Source organism: Prosopis cineraria, unplaced genomic scaffold, assembly GCF_029017545.1.
Source record: "Prosopis cineraria cultivar Desert tree isolate PC_DT_omini unplaced genomic scaffold, ASM2901754v1 PC7, whole genome shotgun sequence".
NCBI classification, from domain to species: Eukaryota; Viridiplantae; Streptophyta; class Magnoliopsida; order Fabales; family Fabaceae; genus Prosopis; species Prosopis cineraria.
Genome location: NW_026555338.1, coordinates 2,302,766 through 2,325,161, shown reverse-complemented (window position 1 = coordinate 2,325,161; position 22,396 = coordinate 2,302,766). Strand labels below are relative to the sequence as shown.

General features: G+C 33.7%; 4 protein-coding genes across 4 annotated transcripts; all 4 read left to right on the top strand.

The window, feature by feature from the left end:
* Positions 1–4,313: 4,313 nt before the first annotated feature.
* LOC129315648 (uncharacterized) lies at positions 4,314–4,757 on the top strand. Its single transcript, XM_054959520.1, has one exon. The coding sequence runs from the start codon at positions 4,314–4,316 to the stop codon at positions 4,755–4,757; it is 444 nt and encodes a 147-aa protein (XP_054815495.1).
* A 12-nt stretch (positions 4,758–4,769) lies between these two features.
* On the top strand, positions 4,770–5,667 carry LOC129315645 (uncharacterized). The gene is made up of 2 exons (XM_054959516.1): positions 4,770–5,367; positions 5,549–5,667. The coding sequence occupies exons 1-2, from the start codon at positions 4,770–4,772 to the stop codon at positions 5,665–5,667; spliced, it is 717 nt and encodes a 238-aa protein (XP_054815491.1).
* A 6,430-nt stretch (positions 5,668–12,097) lies between these two features.
* On the top strand, positions 12,098–12,541 carry LOC129315644 (uncharacterized). Its single transcript, XM_054959515.1, has one exon. The coding sequence runs from the start codon at positions 12,098–12,100 to the stop codon at positions 12,539–12,541; it is 444 nt and encodes a 147-aa protein (XP_054815490.1).
* A 12-nt stretch (positions 12,542–12,553) lies between these two features.
* Positions 12,554–13,451, top strand: LOC129315643 (uncharacterized). The gene is made up of 2 exons (XM_054959514.1): positions 12,554–13,151; positions 13,333–13,451. The coding sequence occupies exons 1-2, from the start codon at positions 12,554–12,556 to the stop codon at positions 13,449–13,451; spliced, it is 717 nt and encodes a 238-aa protein (XP_054815489.1).
* Positions 13,452–22,396: the final 8,945 nt, after the last annotated feature.

Below are 22,396 nucleotides of genomic sequence, written 5' to 3'. Positions count from 1 at the left end.
TGGTTATAAATAGGTAAACTTGGCATGTTTTGAGTCATTACATACCACCAAAATAAAACAACTTTGATTCTGAAATACTAACTAACATAATTTCGTAGCAAGTTCCAGCAACTATGCAGCTCCATAGTTTCATGCACTTGTGAAAATATTAATACAAATTCAGCACAACAATATTTACCATGAAATCAAATTTCTTAATTTGTCTTGCCTTTGTCTTCGCTTGCGCTTGATCCTTGCATGGTTAATAAACTTTTGGAGGGTGAGATTATAATAATCTCAGTAGCAAAACTTACATTTACTTATGATGTAATGGTCAGTTCAAATAAATTAACATGCCTTATAAGCACATAACCATAATTACGGCAAAAGAATCATGAAGAAGAAAATTCATCATATTGAATCTTGAGTTCAATTCTGCTTAGGTTTACATTAGAGAAACAAACTCTTTCTAAAACAATCAAAGCACATAATCACATCAACACTTACTCAAGCAACCAATACATATAAAAGTAAAGTGTAAGATTGCTACCTTATATGTATTCTAACTTTGCTTTCCTTCTTCTTAGCTTAAATCACTTTGCTTGTTCTTCAGTTTCTCCTTTTCTTCCTCTCATAATTTCCCAACTTTCCTTACTCTCTCTCGGTTTTGGGTTGCAGGAGGAAAGAAAGAATGAATGTGTATAAGGCTAAGGGATATAGATATAGTTGCATTAGATGGGAAAGGGCAGTGATATATATATATGTATATATGTATATATTTTTGCATCGAAAGTGCATCTGAAAAACCCACTTGCCGCCACCTTAACTCTTCTTACTTCATTCAAATCTATCTTCATGCCACCTAACCCAAAGTCATTGCCACCTAATAAAACTTTCACTACCTCATTTCCGTGTATCTTTGTATAATCTAATGCCTTGTGGAAATAGTACAACTCATTTGTAGTTCATTTCTTACTTCATTGTCTTTGAAGCTTTGATTTGAGAGTGAGATAACAGCCCACGCACACAAATTGTTCTCTTCCCTCTTCCTCCTTCATTTGTTTTAATAATAAACTTGATGGGAACTAATAATCAATAAATAAAGATGACAGCATAAGGTTGGCAGTTGAATTCTTCTATTGCCATATAATCCTTGTAACATCCCAATTTAAATTTTAATAGTTAATTTGGGTTAATAGAAATTAAAAAAAAATATTTAGAGGTAAGCAAATTGAAGGAGATGATTGTTAAATCTAATCAGGATATAATTCTAAATTAAAATTTAAAAAAATATTAATTAATTAATTAATTAAAAAATATATTTATTATTATTATTATTATTATTAAAAAAAGAAAATGTATAAAGAAAGAAAGAAGAAGAAGGAGAAGAAGAAATCGTGCTTTTGGTGCTCTCGCACGGCAATCATGACATATATATATATATAATAATAATAAAAAGAAGAGAGAGGAAAGAGGAAACAAAAAAAAACATGTGGGACCCGCAGTATTTTTTTTATAAAACCACCCTTCTTCCTTCGTTTCTTCATTTCATCCCTGTACGCGAGCTGAGGCAGAGAGCGAGCGATATTGATGGAGAGGCTGACTGATTTAGAAGGTGAAGCTCCATAATAGGATACTTCATATGAGATTTTAAGTATTCTAAAACTAGGTAAGTGTTCTAAACATTTTTCTTAGTCATATTTTCTCTTTGGTTTCTGATTTTATGGTGGTAGAAAATTTAGGATTTGGAAGAGGGATGAATTTATGTTGAATAAATGTGGTTTTGAGGTTGTTAGTAGTGTAATAAATATTCTAGAGTACTATTTTGTTGATAGAATTGGAATTTGAGGCATTTGAGTTTATCCCTAAATTTCTATGGGTAGATTTTTGGTTAAATCTAAAAATATAAATTGATTTGTTGATATTTAGATGATTATTTGAGATGAGAAATAAATTATTATGGCTATAGAATAATGATTCTAGGCTTGAAATCAAGTTTGCAATTTTTGGATATTTTTATGTGCGAATTTTTGGAATAAAAAGAGAAATTTTGATATTAGAAAAATATTTGAATGAAATTATTGTGAAGGAGACTATTAAACTAAGTAGATAGGTTCAAATACATGAAATTAAATTTTAGAATTCAAGAGACTAAGACTAATTTCTTAAAAAAAATAAATATAAAATAAAATAAAATAAATACTTAGGTGTTAGAGTATGAGTGAAAATTGTGTTAATAATATTATTGACACATTGGGATATGATCAATTGTAGATTAATTTTCTTTTGACACCATTCAAGCTTTGGAAAGCTTTGGAAGTGTTGTAACTTGAAGGGTAACCTTTGACCTCTCAAAGGTTGAGGTAACCGGGAGAAATCTATTTTATGCATTTGTATATTAATTAATTAATTATGTTGGTGAAACAAAAGAATATATATATATATATATATATCTAAATTTGAAATAGTTGTTTGTAATTGATGTGGCTTTGTTGAGACCCTACTGGCCTACCTGGAGTTTTGGGTAGAGCTAGTTTTGGGTATGACACCCCATAGTGTGTGATTTGTGGGAAACCTGTTCATAAGTGAGTAAGGTAACCCTGGCCCAGTAGCCCCTCATGATATGATTAAGGCTTTGGGTTGTCTCACCACATGGATGATCCCTTCCGATTGTTGGCCCACGAATTTCATGTCAGAGGAAATAAGGGGGGATATAAGGAAGATATTGATCATGCATATTATTATTATCATGCCATTTGAGTGATTGATGGCTATATTGAGAATATGATTATAATTGTAGAAATGAGAACATGTAATAATTATGCAAATAATGTATATGTGACTATTTGTACAAATTTTATACTTGACTTTATTCTTGAAATTATTCACATGAGTTAAATGTTAATGTGATTAACATGTTATTAATGTGATTGTTTGAATGGTCACCTTGATAAATTTATTGGTCACTTGCATTCATGATTAATTATCATGCATTTGTATAACTTAGATATACCTTGGTTATTGAGTGGTTGTACTCACCCCTTTCTTTTAACATATTATAAGAGTTAGCTTATCTGAGAAGAACAGAGGAAAGGAGCATTAGGGCAAGCGATAATAATCACTTTTGTAGGCCTCTCTCCTTTTATGTTGATATGTGTATTTAGTTTATGATATTGCCAATTAGGATAATATATTCTTGATCCATTTGCAATATGAGTTTTCTGTAGGATGGAAAGGTATTTTGGGCTCTTAAGATTGTGTTTTGATGCTTGTATTATATTAATGGGTCAAAATATTTGTGCAAGTAAAAATAGTTATTATCATGCTTCCGCATATGTTTAATTGAATGATATGAGTTCTTAAAATATTTTAAAGACTTGGGATTCCTTTATATTAAATAGTTTGTGAAAAATAAATACATATTAAGAATTCATTTAGGTTAATCTCGTATTGTATAATCCATTTGGGTTAGTCCTTGATTAACCATGGTTAGTATGATGATTAAGTCTTAATTTAGGACGCCCTTTACAAATTAGTATCAGAGCTCTCGAGTTTTGAGAACCGGACTGTGGTTGGTGTGTGACTTGTTATATGATTGTGTACTATATTGTACTTGCATTTGCATATAGAATTGGCAATTATCATTATACACATATTCTTTTCCTCTGTGAGCTAGCACTAACTGTTTTTCATTTGTGGTATTACTTCTATCCTTAGGAGGGGAGAATATGGTACTAACCAGGAACACTGCTGCTAATAATTTGGCAATTCCATAAAGACTAGAGGATCAGGTGGTGGTGGAAGATGAAACAACACCGGTTCAAGTCCAACAAGGACAGGTGGTGCCAGAGTTACTAAACTCGATTGAGCAAGTTCAAGTCTTGACTCAAGCAAGACCTTCTACACAAGCTCCAGTTCAAGCTATTCCTACGACTGGTAATAACAATGATGTAGCCCTCCTTACTTCAATATTGATGGACATCCAAAAGAGGATGGATGTTTATGACCAAGTTATATTAGGGAAGGCTGCTGAGGGAAATAGCAAAGTCATTGTGAACGCTACTAGTAACCCTGAGGAGAAGTAAGGGGAAGTGAATTTGGAAGTCAACAATCAACAAGAAGAAGAGTCTTTTAAGGATTTCGAACAAAGTGATCAAAGTAACTCTGTAAGGCAGAGGAAAAGGGAAAATAAAGGCAAAGAGAAAGTGGAAGAGGTTACCATTGACCATGCATTCAAGAGGTTTGCAAGATTGAGCCCGCCATCATTTGAGGGTTCTATGGTAGACCGAGCTGGCGAGAAATGGATTGATTAATTAGAGTCTATTTTCTCTGTGATGACTTGCACTACTGAACAATGGGTCCGATTGGCTACTTTCAAGCTTAAAGATGTGGCAAAACAATGGTGGGAAAGTATTAAGCCTATTGATGGATCTGAATTGACTTGGGAGCAATTTAAGAAGAGGTTCTTTGCCCACTATTTCCCGCCAACTGTAAGGGCAGCAAAAGAAGCTGAGTTCCATAACTTAAGACAAGGCAATATGGATGTTGAAGAGTTCATAGCCAAATTTAATGAGCTCTCTAAATATTCCTTGTACTTGAGGAGTAATGCTGATGAAGAATGGAAGTGTGAGCAATTCCTAGACAAGATGAGACTTGAGTATAGCAGGCAACTGGCAGCTCATGATATTGATTCATTTGAAGTCATGTGTAACAAGTTCAGGGCTGTTACTAGAAGAAGCCAGATGAATGATGGTAACCAGCGAGATGGCCAAGGCTGATATTCCTCTTTTATGGGCCCCATTGGGGGTATAAGTAAGAAGTCAAATTATAGCTCGGGATTCTCTAAGGGTTACACTAGAGGTGGAGGAAGCAGTAAGAAGAATTTCTCTAAGGGACCACAATCTACAGGATCCCAAACTAAGAGCTTCCATTTCAAGAGCTTTGGAGGCCGGAGCCAAGCTTCAAGGCAAGACTCAACTCCATCTGTCATGGGACCATCGGTAGTACGACCATATTGTGATAAATGTAGAAGATTCCACGTTGGAGACTGTTGGGCATGCTATAAATGTAACAAGATGGGTCATATTACCTGTAATTGCCCAGAGGCTATGACTGATGGGAGATCTGTTATTCCTGCTCGTGTCTTCGCGATGTCTAAAGAGGAAGCAAAAGCTTCTCCTAAATTGATCAAAGGTATGATTGTCCTTAATGACAAACAAGTAGAAGCATTATTTGATTTAAGTGCTACGCATTCTTTCATTGCACTAGATTGTATGACTAGACTTAAAATGTGTGCGTGTGAAATGGATGTTGTTATGAATGTTTCTACGCTGACTGGGGCCTCTGCTAAGACCAGTCGTGTGTGCTTTAATGTCAAGTTGAAGTTTGGTAATAGGTTACAATTATTGACTTAATTTGTTTGCCTTTGTTGGGCATTGATGTGATTGTGGGAATGGACTGGCTGTCGGTTAATGGAGCGACTTTAGACTGTAACAAGAAGACAGTCCTATTGCCAGTAGATACTACCATTTCTACAGTCCTGAAATGACTGTGCGTACCATTATGGTAGACATAGAAATGCCTAAGTTCTTGTCTGCTATGGAAGTCAAGAAATCAGATCAAGAAGGATGCCAAATGTTCATGGTGTTCTGCTCAGTACAAGGAGACAAAGAACAAAAGATTGATTAGATAAAAGTAGTGAAAGAATTTCCTGAGGTTTTTAAAGAAGATGTGAATGGTTTTCCACCAAAGAGAGAAGTTGAATTCTCAATTGATTTAGCTCCAAGTACCAAGCCAATTTCAAAGGCTCCGTATCAAATGGCCCCTGCAGAATTAGAAGAGTTAAAGAAGAAACTAAAAGATTTGTTAGCTAAGGGATTCATAAGACTGAGTGTATTACCATGGGGATCACCAGTTCTCTTTGTGAAAAAGAAAGATGGGAGTATGCAATTATGTATCGACTACCGCCAGCTTAACAAGGTGATAATCAAAAACAAATATCCGTTGCCACGGATTGATGATCTCTTAGATCAATTGGCTGGAGCGGTGGTATTCTCAAAGATTGACTTGAGGTCTGGGTATCATCAGTTGAGGGTAAAGGTAGAGGATGTACCTAAGACAGCTTTTAGAACAAGGTATGGGCACTATGAATTCCTAGTTATGCCATTTGGGCTAACAAATGCACCGGCGATATTTATGGACTATATGAATAGAATCTTCAGGCCCTACCTAGATAAGTTTTTTATTGTCTTTATTGATGATATTCTGATCTACTCAAAGAGTCAAACAGAGCATGAAGAGCATTTAAGATTAATGCTACAGATTCTAAAAGGGAGGCAACTTTATGCCAAGTTGAGTAAATGTGAGTTTTGGCTGAATGAAGTGAAGTTTTTAAGGCATGTTGTTTTGAGGAAGGTATTGCAGTTGATCCTCACAAGGTCGATACGGTGTTGAAATGAGAACGATCGACCTCAGTATCAAAAATCAGAAGTTTCTTGGGGTTGGCCGGCTATTATAGGAGGTTTATTGAAGGGTTTTCTCAAATAGCATCGACGTTGACTAAATTGACCAGGAAAGACAAACCTTTTTTGTGGACCAAAGAATGTGAAGAGGCTTTTATCACCTTGAAAAAGAAGTTGACGACTGCACCCGTCTTAACTATCCCTGATCCTAAGTAATCATTTGATGTTTATACAGATGCATCGCTTAAGGGTCTTGGATGTGTTCTCATGCAAGATGGCAAAGTTGTAGCATATGCATCAAGACAATTGAGGCCTCACGAAATAAACTACCCCACTCACGATCTAGAGCTAGTAGCTGTTGTCTTCGCTCTTAAGATCTGGAGACATTACCTCTATGGTGCACGATTTGAAATGTTTAGTGATCATAAAAGTCTTAAATATTTGGAAGACTAGAAGGAGCTAAATATGAGGCAAATAAGATGGATGGAATTCTTAAAAGACTATGAGTTTGAACTGAAGTACCATTTGAGGAAGGCCAATGTAGTGGCCGATGCCTTAAGCAGAAAGACCGTGCATGTAGCTTGTATGATGATTCATGAACAGAAGTTATTAGAAGATTTCTCTAGTTTTTCACAAAATATCCCAGATTATTCTATGTTCAATTTGAATACTACGGTGCTTACAATTGAATTTTTGGATAAGTTGCGAGCAGCTCAGTTTGAAGACCCATACTTGTTAGAAGTTTGAAAGAACTTAGATGAGAAGATGACTAGCACAGATTTCACTTTTAATGATAATGGTCTTGTAGTCTACAATGGGAGGGTTTGTGTTCCTGATGTGAAAGTGTTGAAGGGCACAATTCTTGCTGAAGCTTATAGAAGCAAATTCACCATCCACCCCGGAGCAACCAAGATGTATCAAGACATGAAGCAGTACTGGTAGTAGCATGGTCTAAAGCGTGATGTGACGGAGTATGTGAGCAAGTGTCTAACTTGTCAGAGGGTGAAAATAGAGCATCAGACGCCTGGCGATTTATTGTAGCTGTTGGAAATTACAACCTGGAAGTGGGAAAGCATTTCCATGGACTTTATTATAGGTTTGCCTAGAACACAGGCAGGATATGATGCAATATGGGTCATTGTTGATAGATTGACAAAGTTAGCCCATTTTCTACCTATCAGAGAAGGTTATACCATGGATAAATTCACAGAACTGTATATCCAAGAGATTTTATGATTACATAGAGTGCCTAAGGATATGGTTTCAGATGGTGATCCAAGGATCACCTTGAACTTTTGGAAGGCGATGAATGATGCTATGGGTACTCAATTGAAGTTTAGTACAGCATATCATCCACAGACCGATGGTCAAACTGAAAGAACAAATCAAACACTTGAAGATACGTTACGTGCATGGGTAGTTGGGACAAGCATCTACCGTTAGCGAAATTTGCCTACAATAATAGTTATCATTCAAGTATTCATATGGCTCCATATGAGGCGTTGTATGGTAGAAAGTGTAGATCTCCACTTTGTTGGACCAAGTTGAGTAAAAGAAGCATTATAGGTCCAGACATTGTTGACCAAACCACTCAAAAAATTGAGATGATCTAACAAAAATTATTGACTGCTCAGAGTCGGCAGAAGAGCTATGCAGATAGGCGACGAAGACCTTTGACTTTTGAGGTAGGTGACCATGTGTTTTTGAAAGTATCACCAATGACAAGCATTGGGAGGTCAATAAAATCTAAGAAATTGACTCCTAGATTCATAGGTCCTTTTCAAATCCTATAAAAGCTTGGGACTTTGGCCTATCGAGTTGCCTTGCCACCTCATTTGTCAGGAGTTCATGTTGTATTTCATGTCTCTCAATTAAAGAAATATCAACTCGATCCGTCTCATATAATTGAACCTGAAGAGGTTGAGCTAAAGGAGAACATGACATATCGAGTAGAACTAGAAAGAATTGTGGATGTAAGGGAGAAGCAATTGAGAAATAAGACCATTCGCCTTGTGAAGGTATTCTGGAAAGGAATGGCCCCTGGTAATGCAACCTAGGAAACTGAGGAGAAGATGAAACATTCATATCCTCATTTGTTTGAGCAAGGTATGTTCCCTATGATTATTCAAATTTTGGGAACAAAATTCCTATTAGGAGGGGAGAATTGTAACATCCCAATTTAAATTTTAATAGTTAATTTGGGTTAATAGAAATTTAAAAAAAATATTTAGAGGTAAGCAAATTAGAAGGAGATGATTGTTAAATCTAATCAGGATATAATTCTAAATTAAAATTTTAAAAAAATAATAATTAATTAATTAATTAAAAAAATATTATTATTATTATTATTATTATTATTATTATTATTATTAAAAAGAAAATGTATAAAGAAAGAAAGAAGAAGAAGGAGAAGAAGAAATCGTGCTTTCGGTGCTCTCCCACGGCAATCATGACACACACATATATATATAATAATAATAATAAAAAGAAGAGAGAGGAAAGAGGAAAAAAAACATGTGGGACCCGCAGTATTTTTTTTTTTTATAAAACCACCCTCCTTCCTTCATTTCTTCATTTCATCCCTATACGCGAGCTGAGGCAGAGAGCGAGTGAGAGAGCGAGCGACATTGATAGAGAGACTGACTGATTTAGAAGGTGAAGCTCCATAATAGGATACTTCATATGAGATTTTAAGTATTCTAAAACTAGGTAAGTGTTCTAAACATTTTTCTTAGTCATATTTTCTCTTTGGTTTCTGATTTTGTGGTGGTAGAAAATTTAAGATTTGGAAGAGGGATGAATTTATGTTGAATAAATATGGTTTTGAGGTTGTTAGTAGTGTAATAAATATTCTAGAGTATTATTTTGTTGATAGAATTAGAATTTAAGGCATTTGAGTTTATCCCTAGATTTCTATGGGTAAATTTTTGGTTAAATCTGAAAATATAAATTGATTTGTTGATATTTAGATGATTATTTGAGATGAGAAATAAATTATTATGGCTATAGAATAATGATTCTAGGCTTGAAATCAAGTTTGCAATTTTTGGGTATTTTTATGTGCGAATTTTTGGAATAAAAAGAGAAATTTTGATATTAGAAAAATATTTGAATGAAATTATTGTGAAGGAGACTATTAAACTAAGTAGATAGGTTCAAATACATGAAATTAAATTTTAGAATTCAAGAGACTAAGACTAATTTCTTAAAAAAAATAAATATAAAATAAAATAAAATAAATACTTAGGTCTTAGAGTATGAGTGAAAATTGTGTTAATAATATTATTGACACATTGGGATATGATCAATTGTAGATTAATTTTCTTTTGACACCATTCAAGCTTTGGAAAGCTTTGGAAGTGTTGTAACTTGAGGGGTAACCTTTGACCTCTCAAAGGTTGAGGTAACCGGGGAAAATCTATTTTATGCATTTGTATATTAATTAATTAATTATGTTGGTGAAACAAAAGAATATATATATATATATATATATCTAAATTTGAAATAGTTGTTTGTAATGCATGTGGCTTTGTTGAGACCTTATGATTTGTGACCAAGTTAATTGTGACTTGGTATAAGTAATGAGATTGATGTTGATGATGATGTGCACAATCTTGACTATAAATTATGAATTATATATATGAGTTTTTAAAATGCATTTTTTTATTAGTATGATCATATGGCGGGAGTTCGCCTTAGTGAAGGAGTTAGCGATTACACAAAATCCATATGGTATTTGGCTATTAACCAATAATCCTAAGGGTTATAGCCGCTACTTACCTTGTAAGGTACTGTAGCATTATTCCTATTAAGGGACTTGACCCTACTAGCCTACCTGGAGTTTTGGGTAGAGCTAGTTTTGGGTATGACACCCCATAGTGTGTAATTTGGGGGAAACCTGTTCATAAGTGAGTAAGGTAACCTTGGCCCGGTAGCCCCTCATGATATGATTAAGGCTTTGGGTAGTCTCACCACATGGATGATCCCTTCCGGTTGTTGGCCCACGGATTTCATGTCAGAGGAAATAAGGGGGGATATAAGGAAGAGATTGATCATGCATATTATTATTATCATGCCATTTGAGTGATTGATGGCTATGTTGAGAATATGATTATAATTGTAGAAATGAGAACATGTAGTAATTATGCGAATAATGTATATGTGGCTATTTGTGCAAATTTTATACTTGACTTTATTCTTGAAATTATTCACATGAGTTAAATGTTAATGTGATTAACATGTTATTAATGTGATTGTTTGAATGGTCACCTTGATAAATTTATTGGTCACTTGCATTCATGATTAATTATCATGCATTTATATAACTTAGATATACCTTGGTTATTGAGTGGTTGTACTCACTCCTTTCTTTTAACATATTACAGGAGTTAGCTCATCTGAGAAGAACAGAGGAAAGGAGCATTAGGGCAAGCGATAATAATTACTTCTGTAGGCCTCTCTCCTTTTATGTTGATATGTGTATTTAGTTTATGATATTGCCAATTAGGATAATATATTCTTGATCCATTTGCACTATGGGTTTTGTGTAGGATGGAAAGGTATTTTGGGCTCTTGAGATTGTGTTTTGATGCTTGTATTATATTAATGGGTCAAAATATTTGTGCAAGTAAAAATAGTTATTATCATGCTTCCGCATATGTTTAATTGAATGATATGAGTTCTTAAAATATTTTAAAGACTTGGGATTCCTTTATATTAAATAGTTTGTGAAAAATAAATACATATTAAGAATTCATTTAGGTTAATCTCGTATTGTATAATCCATTTGGGTTAGTCCTTGATTAACCATGGTTAGTATGATGATTAAGTCTTAATTTAGGACGCCCTTTACAAATTAGTATCAGAGCTCTCGAGTTTTGAGAACCGGACTGTGGTTGGTGTGTGACTTGTTATATGATTGTGTACTATATTGTACTTGCATTTGCATATAGAATTGACAATTATCATTATACACATATTCTTTTCCTCTGTGAGCTAGCACTAACTGTTTTTCATTTGTGGTATTACTTCTATCCTTAGGAGGGGAGAATATGGTACTAACCAGGAACACTGCTGCTAATAATTTGGCAATTCCATAAAGACTAGAGGATCAGGTGGTGGTGGAAGATGAAACAACACCGGTTCAAGTCCAACAAGGACAGGTGGTGCCAGAGTTACTAAACTCGATTGAGCAAGTTCAAGTCTTGACTCAAGCAAGACCTTCTACACAAGCTCCAGTTCAAGCTATTCCTACGACTGGTAATAACAATGATGTAGCCCTCCTTACTTCAATATTGATGGACATCCAAAAGAGGATGGATGTTTATGACCAAGTTATATTAGGGAAGGCTGCTGAGGGAAATAGCAAAGTCATTGTGAACGCTACTAGTAACCCTGAGGAGAAGTAAGGGGAAGTGAATTTGGAAGTCAACAATCAACAAGAAGAAGAGTCTTTTAAGGATTTTGAACAAAGTGATCAAAGTAACTCTGTAAGGCAGAGGAAAAGGGAAAATAAAGGCAAAGAGAAAGTGGAAGAGGTTACCATTGACCATGCATTCAAGAGGTTTGCAAGATTGAGCCCGCCATCATTTGAGGGTTCTATGGTAGACCGAGCTGGCGAGAAATGGATTGATTAATTAGAGTCTATTTTCTCTGTGATGACTTGCACTACTGAACAATGGGTCCGATTGGCTACTTTCAAGCTTAAAGATGTGGCAAAACAATGGTGGGAAAGTATTAAGCCTATTGATGGATCTGAATTGACTTGGGAGCAATTTAAGAAGAGGTTCTTTGCCCACTATTTCCCGCCAACTGTAAGGGCAGCAAAAGAAGCTGAGTTCCATAACTTAAGACAAGGCAATATGGATGTTGAAGAGTTCATAGCCAAATTTAATGAGCTCTCTAAATATTCCTTGTACTTGAGGAGTAATGCTGATGAAGAATGGAAGTGTGAGCAATTCCTAGACAAGATGAGACTTGAGTATAGCAGGCAACTGGCAGCTCATGATATTGATTCATTTGAAGTCATGTGTAACAAGTTCAGGGCTGTTACTAGAAGAAGCCAGATGAATGATGGTAACCAGCGAGATGGCCAAGGCTGATATTCCTCTTTTATGGGCCCCATTGGGGGTATAAGTAAGAAGTCAAATTATAGCTCGGGATTCTCTAAGGGTTACACTAGAGGTGGAGGAAGCAGTAAGAAGAATTTCTCTAAGGGACCACAATCTACAGGATCCCAAACTAAGAGCTTCCATTTCAAGAGCTTTGGAGGCCGGAGCCAAGCTTCAAGGCAAGACTCAACTCCATCTGTCATGGGACCATCGGTAGTACGACCATATTGTGATAAATGTAGAAGATTCCACGTTGGAGACTGTTGGGCATGCTATAAATGTAACAAGATGGGTCATATTACCTGTAATTGCCCAGAGGCTATGACTGATGGGAGATCTGTTATTCCTGCTCGTGTCTTCGCGATGTCTAAAGAGGAAGCAAAAGCTTCTCCTAAATTGATCAAAGGTATGATTGTCCTTAATGACAAACAAGTAGAAGCATTATTTGATTTAAGTGCTACGCATTCTTTCATTGCACTAGATTGTATGACTAGACTTAAAATGTGTGCGTGTGAAATGGATGTTGTTATGAATGTTTCTACGCTGACTGGGGCCTCTGCTAAGACCAGTCGTGTGTGCTTTAATGTCAAGTTGAAGTTTGGTAATAGGTTACAATTATTGACTTAATTTGTTTGCCTTTGTTGGGCATTGATGTGATTGTGGGAATGGACTGGCTGTCGGTTAATGGAGCGACTTTAGACTGTAACAAGAAGACAGTCCTATTGCCAGTAGATACTACCATTTCTACAGTCCTGAAATGACTGTGCGTACCATTATGGTAGACATAGAAATGCCTAAGTTCTTGTCTGCTATGGAAGTCAAGAAATCAGATCAAGAAGGATGCCAAATGTTCATGGTGTTCTGCTCAGTACAAGGAGACAAAGAACAAAAGATTGATTAGATAAAAGTAGTGAAAGAATTTCCTGAGGTTTTTAAAGAAGATGTGAATGGTTTTCCACCAAAGAGAGAAGTTGAATTCTCAATTGATTTAGCTCCAAGTACCAAGCCAATTTCAAAGGCTCCGTATCAAATGGCCCCTGCAGAATTAGAAGAGTTAAAGAAGAAACTAAAAGATTTGTTAGCTAAGGGATTCATAAGACTGAGTGTATTACCATGGGGATCACCAGTTCTCTTTGTGAAAAAGAAAGATGGGAGTATGCAATTATGTATCGACTACCGCCAGCTTAACAAGGTGATAATCAAAAACAAATATCCGTTGCCACGGATTGATGATCTCTTAGATCAATTGGCTGGAGCGGTGGTATTCTCAAAGATTGACTTGAGGTCTGGGTATCATCAGTTGAGGGTAAAGGTAGAGGATGTACCTAAGACAGCTTTTAGAACAAGGTATGGGCACTATGAATTCCTAGTTATGCCATTTGGGCTAACAAATGCACCGGCGATATTTATGGACTATATGAATAGAATCTTCAGGCCCTACCTAGATAAGTTTTTTATTGTCTTTATTGATGATATTCTGATCTACTCAAAGAGTCAAACAGAGCATGAAGAGCATTTAAGATTAATGCTACAGATTCTAAAAGGGAGGCAACTTTATGCCAAGTTGAGTAAATGTGAGTTTTGGCTGAATGAAGTGAAGTTTTTAAGGCATGTTGTTTCTGAGGAAGGTATTGCAGTTGATCCTCACAAGGTCGATACGGTGTTGAAATGAGAACGATCGACCTCAGTATCAAAAATCAGAAGTTTCTTGGGGTTGGCCGGCTATTATAGGAGGTTTATTGAAGGGTTTTCTCAAATAGCATCGACGTTGACTAAATTGACCAGGAAAGACAAACCTTTTTTGTGGACCAAAGAATGTGAAGAGGCTTTTATCACCTTGAAAAAGAAGTTGACGACTGCACCCGTCTTAACTATCCCTGATCCTAAGTAATCATTTGATGTTTATACAGATGCATCGCTTAAGGGTCTTGGATGTGTTCTCATGCAAGATGGCAAAGTTGTAGCATATGCATCAAGACAATTGAGGCCTCACGAAATAAACTACCCCACTCACGATCTAGAGCTAGTAGCTGTTGTCTTCGCTCTTAAGATCTGGAGACATTACCTCTATGGTGCACGATTTGAAATGTTTAGTGATCATAAAAGTCTTAAATATTTGGAAGACTAGAAGGAGCTAAATATGAGGCAAATAAGATGGATGGAATTCTTAAAAGACTATGAGTTTGAACTGAAGTACCATTTGAGGAAGGCCAATGTAGTGGCCGATGCCTTAAGCAGAAAGACCGTGCATGTAGCTTGTATGATGATTCATGAACAGAAGTTATTAGAAGATTTCTCTAGTTTTTCACAAAATATCCCAGATTATTCTATGTTCAATTTGAATACTACGGTGCTTACAATTGAATTTTTGGATAAGTTGCGAGCAGCTCAGTTTGAAGACCCATACTTGTTAGAAGTTTGAAAGAACTTAGATGAGAAGATGACTAGCACAGATTTCACTTTTAATGATAATGGTCTTGTAGTCTACAATGGGAGGGTTTGTGTTCCTGATGTGAAAGTGTTGAAGGGCACAATTCTTGCTGAAGCTTATAGAAGCAAATTCACCATCCACCCCGGAGCAACCAAGATGTATCAAGACATGAAGCAGTACTGGTAGTAGCATGGTCTAAAGCGTGATGTGACGGAGTATGTGAGCAAGTGTCTAACTTGTCAGAGGGTGAAAATAGAGCATCAGACGCCTGGCGATTTATTGTAGCTGTTGGAAATTACAACCTGGAAGTGGGAAAGCATTTCCATGGACTTTATTATAGGTTTGCCTAGAACACAGGCAGGATATGATGCAATATGGGTCATTGTTGATAGATTGACAAAGTTAGCCCATTTTCTACCTATCAGAGAAGGTTATACCATGGATAAATTCACAGAACTGTATATCCAAGAGATTTTATGATTACATAGAGTGCCTAAGGATATGGTTTCAGATGGTGATCCAAGGATCACCTTGAACTTTTGGAAGGCGATGAATGATGCTATGGGTACTCAATTGAAGTTTAGTACAGCATATCATCCACAGACCGATGGTCAAACTGAAAGAACAAATCAAACACTTGAAGATACGTTACGTGCATGGGTAGTTGGGACAAGCATCTACCGTTAGCGAAATTTGCCTACAATAATAGTTATCATTCAAGTATTCATATGGCTCCATATGAGGCGTTGTATGGTAGAAAGTGTAGATCTCCACTTTGTTGGACCAAGTTGAGTAAAAGAAGCATTATAGGTCCAGACATTGTTGACCAAACCACTCAAAAAATTGAGATGATCTAACAAAAATTATTGACTGCTCAGAGTCGGCAGAAGAGCTATGCAGATAGGCGACGAAGACCTTTGACTTTTGAGGTAGGTGACCATGTGTTTTTGAAAGTATCACCAATGACAAGCATTGGGAGGTCAATAAAATCTAAGAAATTGACTCCTAGATTCATAGGTCCTTTTCAAATCCTATAAAAGCTTGGGACTTTGGCCTATCGAGTTGCCTTGCCACCTCATTTGTCAGGAGTTCATGTTGTATTTCATGTCTCTCAATTAAAGAAATATCAACTCGATCCGTCTCATATAATTGAACCTGAAGAGGTTGAGCTAAAGGAGAACATGACATATCGAGTAGAACTAGAAAGAATTGTGGATGTAAGGGAGAAGCAATTGAGAAATAAGACCATTCGCCTTGTGAAGGTATTCTGGAAAGGAATGGCCCCTGGTAATGCAACCTAGGAAACTGAGGAGAAGATGAAACATTCATATCCTCATTTGTTTGAGCAAGGTATGTTCCCTATGATTATTCAAATTTTGGGAACAAAATTCCTATTAGGAGGGGAGAATTGTAACATCCCAATTTAAATTTTAATAGTTAATTTGGGTTAATAGAAATTTAAAAAAAATATTTAGAGGTAAGCAAATTAGAAGGAGATGATTGTTAAATCTAATCAGGATATAATTCTAAATTAAAATTTTAAAAAAATAATAATTAATTAATTAATTAAAAAAATATTATTATTATTATTATTATTATTATTATTATTAAAAAGAAAATGTATAAAGAAAGAAAGAAGAAGAAGGAGAAGAAGAAATCGTGCTTTCGGTGCTCTCCCACGGCAATCATGACACACACATATATATATAATAATAATAATAAAAAGAAGAGAGAGGAAAGAGGAAAAAAAACATGTGGGACCCGCAGTATTTTTTTTTTTATAAAACCACCCTCCTTCCTTCATTTCTTCATTTCATCCCTATACGCGAGCTGAGGCAGAGAGCGAGTGAGAGAGCGAGCGACATTGATAGAGAGACTGACTGATTTAGAAGGTGAAGCTCCATAATAGGATACTTCATATGAGATTTTAAGTATTCTAAAACTAGGTAAGTGTTCTAAACATTTTTCTTAGTCATATTTTCTCTTTGGTTTCTGATTTTGTGGTGGTAGAAAATTTAAGATTTGGAAGAGGGATGAATTTATGTTGAATAAATATGGTTTTGAGGTTGTTAGTAGTGTAATAAATATTCTAGAGTATTATTTTGTTGATAGAATTAGAATTTAAGGCATTTGAGTTTATCCCTAGATTTCTATGGGTAAATTTTTGGTTAAATCTGAAAATATAAATTGATTTGTTGATATTTAGATGATTATTTGAGATGAGAAATAAATTATTATGGCTATAGAATAATGATTCTAGGCTTGAAATCAAGTTTGCAATTTTTGGGTATTTTTATGTGCGAATTTTTGGAATAAAAAGAGAAATTTTGATATTAGAAAAATATTTGAATGAAATTATTGTGAAGGAGACTATTAAACTAAGTAGATAGGTTCAAATACATGAAATTAAATTTTAGAATTCAAGAGACTAAGACTAATTTCTTAAAAAAAATAAATATAAAATAAAATAAAATAAATACTTAGGTCTTAGAGTATGAGTGAAAATTGTGTTAATAATATTATTGACACATTGGGATATGATCAATTGTAGATTAATTTTCTTTTGACACCATTCAAGCTTTGGAAAGCTTTGGAAGTGTTGTAACTTGAGGGGTAACCTTTGACCTCTCAAAGGTTGAGGTAACCGGGGAAAATCTATTTTATGCATTTGTATATTAATTAATTAATTATGTTGGTGAAACAAAAGAATATATATATATATATATATATCTAAATTTGAAATAGTTGTTTGTAATGCATGTGGCTTTGTTGAGACCTTATGATTTGTGACCAAGTTAATTGTGACTTGGTATAAGTAATGAGATTGATGTTGATGATGATGTGCACAATCTTGACTATAAATTATGAATTATATATATGAGTTTTTAAAATGCATTTTTTTATTAGTATGATCATATGGCGGGAGTTCGCCTTAGTGAAGGAGTTAGCGATTACACAAAATCCATATGGTATTTGGCTATTAACCAATAATCCTAAGGGTTATAGCCGCTACTTACCTTGTAAGGTACTGTAGCATTATTCCTATTAAGGGACTTGACCCTACTAGCCTACCTGGAGTTTTGGGTAGAGCTAGTTTTGGGTATGACACCCCATAGTGTGTAATTTGGGGGAAACCTGTTCATAAGTGAGTAAGGTAACCTTGGCCCGGTAGCCCCTCATGATATGATTAAGGCTTTGGGTAGTCTCACCACATGGATGATCCCTTCCGGTTGTTGGCCCACGGATTTCATGTCAGAGGAAATAAGGGGGGATATAAGGAAGAGATTGATCATGCATATTATTATTATCATGCCATTTGAGTGATTGATGGCTATGTTGAGAATATGATTATAATTGTAGAAATGAGAACATGTAGTAATTATGCGAATAATGTATATGTGGCTATTTGTGCAAATTTTATACTTGACTTTATTCTTGAAATTATTCACATGAGTTAAATGTTAATGTGATTAACATGTTATTAATGTGATTGTTTGAATGGTCACCTTGATAAATTTATTGGTCACTTGCATTCATGATTAATTATCATGCATTTATATAACTTAGATATACCTTGGTTATTGAGTGGTTGTACTCACTCCTTTCTTTTAACATATTACAGGAGTTAGCTCATCTGAGAAGAACAGAGGAAAGGAGCATTAGGGCAAGCGATAATAATTACTTCTGTAGGCCTCTCTCCTTTTATGTTGATATGTGTATTTAGTTTATGATATTGCCAATTAGGATAATATATTCTTGATCCATTTGCACTATGGGTTTTGTGTAGGATGGAAAGGTATTTTGGGCTCTTGAGATTGTGTTTTGATGCTTGTATTATATTAATGGGTCAAAATATTTGTGCAAGTAAAAATAGTTATTATCATGCTTCCACATATGTTTAATTGAATGATATGAGTTCTTAAAATATTTTAAAGACTTGGGATTCCTTTATATTAAATAGTTTGTGAAAAATAAATACATATTAAGAATTTATTTAGGTTAATCTCATATTGTATAATCCATTTGGGTTAGTCTTTGATTAACCATGGTTAGTATGATGATTAAGTCCTAATTTAGGACGCCCGTTACAATCCTTCTTTTCCAATTTTCCCATGCCATTACCTGATCTCTCCTCTTGCTCCTAATTTCATGCAATGCCACACATCTATTCACATTTTAAATAGAGCTAATTTATCTTGGTGACACATAATCCAATTTCTCTTTTATTTAGTCTCATATTTTGAGATCTAATTCCCACTCATTTTCATTTTCCCTTTGAATTATAAGTGAAAAATATGTCTTTTTAATATCTCATATTGAGTTATTTCTTTTCTCAATCAAATACATAGTAAATGTCAATTACCATAAAATAACCCATTAGACTTGAATAAATATCAATAAATATATCATCCCTAATTTTGTACTCTCCTAAAAATATTAAATTGATGCCCATTGAATATAACTTATACTTATTTATTATGATTAAGGTTCTCCATAATCCACCCAGTAACCTAAGATGTCTCTTAGTTAAAACAAAGAATAATCTTTTTAATTTAATTCTTACCATCTTTGACTTTCTCTTCTCTAAATTTTCCTTTGTATTCCCAAACATTTCTATATGATAATGAAGAATTCCATGTGTGCCCTCACTTTTCATAATAATAAATTATATGTTATAAAACTAGACACAAATAAATTTCCTGTAAATTCCTTATCTATAAGGATTTCTTTATTTTCTCTTTTTCGTATCTTGAGTACATCTTAGATTCCTCACATTTGAGTTCCTATCTTAATTGGAAAAATAGTATATGAATTAAAATTTCTTACTTACACTTACAAGCCCTTAGCTTAGGTTTAAATTTTAAAATGTTACATCATTCATATCAGTAATAAAAAAATTGAATAGAAACTGAATACGAACCGGTGTTTAAAAACTGAATATAAAAATTTTCATATTTTTTTCAAGCTAACTTATTGTGAGAAAGAAAATATAAATCGAACTATATTTGTGACAAGCAATAAATAAATTCAGAGAAAAAATAATCTTATATTTGATTTAATTATTATAATAAATAAAAATAAGAGACTGATTATTTTTGTTTTATATGTAGAATCAAAATCCCAGTCATGTTATTCTTTTTCTTCTTTATAAAAAAAGCAAGTAGGGAATGTTCAAAAAAATAAATATTTATTTAAAAGGGTGAGAGGTTAATTAGAGGCTAGAGGACTCATGGAGAGGTTGAGCATGATAGAGGACAAGAAGCTAATTCAAGAAATAAGGCTGCAAAAACAGTACCACAGTATGTGACAGAAGCAGTGGTGGAAATAATTTGTGTCCGTACCCCAGCTAGCTTTGTCCACACGCTGACGCGTGTGCGGCTATAAAACCTAGCCATGTCCTTAAACCTGCACAACCAAAAACCATACTCATTATTGTAGGAAAGTTTAGCCAAACTTCATTTTACTTATTCTCATATTTATATCATATAATTCTTTTTATCTTTTTTTGCTTACTTAATCTTGATATTTTTGTTTAATGTGTGTCATTATTTTCACAACAAATTTATTATGTCAGCATAAAAATTTAATTTTTTATATATTTATACTTAATTGTTATCTCTTTTTATATGTTTAACCAAGTTTTCTTCCTCTTTGTGATTTAAAAATAAAAAAAGACAGCTTTTCAAATCATTGACAAAAAAAAAATTATATCCACAGGCATGCAACTAATTTAAATTTGTATATTTTGATACATATGCTAAAACACACATCATCATCATAATTATTATTCCGGGCTGAAAAAAAAATACTCTATTATTTAAAATCATATTTTTCTCTTCTTATTTCTCTTTATTAAGATAGATAACTTTCATTTAATTCTTATATTAACTTATGCATAATTTTATTTTCAATGTGTTTTGAATTTTTTATAAATATTGTATAGGTTTGTTTTTTATGAATTCTAATGAGAAATATTAAATTATATTAGATCTAGATATTAGATAATATGTTCCCTTTTTAATATTTTAATAATTTGATATTTTCATGTTTATTTTTTTTCTTACTCACCCACTCTTCATCTTGTAGTTTTATTTGTCTACATCATGTCTTTTCATTTTTTATAGGGAGCTATACCAACCAGGTGCCTCATTGAAATGGCATTGCAATACAAAAAACAAACACATAGATAGCTTAATTTTGGGTGTCACAAATAAGATTAGAGATCAATGGACAAATACCCTAAATAATATGTTAAACACTAACAAATTTGATCAACAGAGGGTTCGATGAAGAATATAATTTTTATATTATGCTCTTCGTTCGATGAATATAAATTTTTTAATAAAATTAATATTTATCACTTTAATACTTATAATTAATTATCATTTTATAATTTATACAGAAATTATCTCTTTTGACTATTGTTGATGATGGCTAGCCGCATGGATGGTTTATAAATGCTTTACAAATAATATTTCAAAACGAGCCGCAGTAACAAGGAGCTCTAATAGCATAGCAACTACAACAACAACAACCACAGTTATGTTGTTGCTACGATTGCTTTGGTGGTGGTTGTTATTGTGGTTGTTGTGCTATAAAAGCTCTTTGTTGCTGTAATTCATTTTGAATTATTATTTGTAAAGCATTTACAAAGAGCCATCATCCGGATCACCAATAGCAATCAAAAGAGGGAATTTCTATATAAATTACAAAATAATAATTATAAATATTAAAATTATAAATATTAAATTTATTGAAAAAACTTACATTTGTCGAACGAAAAACATAATATAAAAATTAAATTTTTTGTCAAACCCTTCCCTAATCAGATTTGTTAGCGTTTCACATATTATTTAAGGCATTTGCCATTGATTCCTAATCTCATCTATGACACTCAAAATTAAATTATTCATGTGTTCGTTTTTTGTATTGCAGTGTCATTTCAATTAGTCACTTGGTTGGTCCAACTCTCCATCGAAAATGAGATAACATGATATAGACAAATAAAACTGCAAAGCAAAGAGTAAATGAGTGAAAAAAAGAAAATGAACATGAAAATATGAAATAATTAAAATATTAAAAAGAAAATATACTATCCAATATCCAAAACTAATATAATCTAATATTACTCATTAGAATTGATATAAAAACAAACTCATCCAACATCTATAAAAAATTTAAAACACACTGAAATAAAATTGCCATGCACAAGTTAATATAAGAATTAAATAAAATTTATCCATCTTAATAAAGAGAAATATTAGCAAAACATGATTTTAAATAATAAAGTACTTTTTTTTCGAAATAATAATTATGATGATGATGTGTGTTTTGACATGTGTATCAAAATACACATTCAATTTAATCTCATGATGATGTGTGTTTTGACATGTGTATCAAAATACACATTCAAT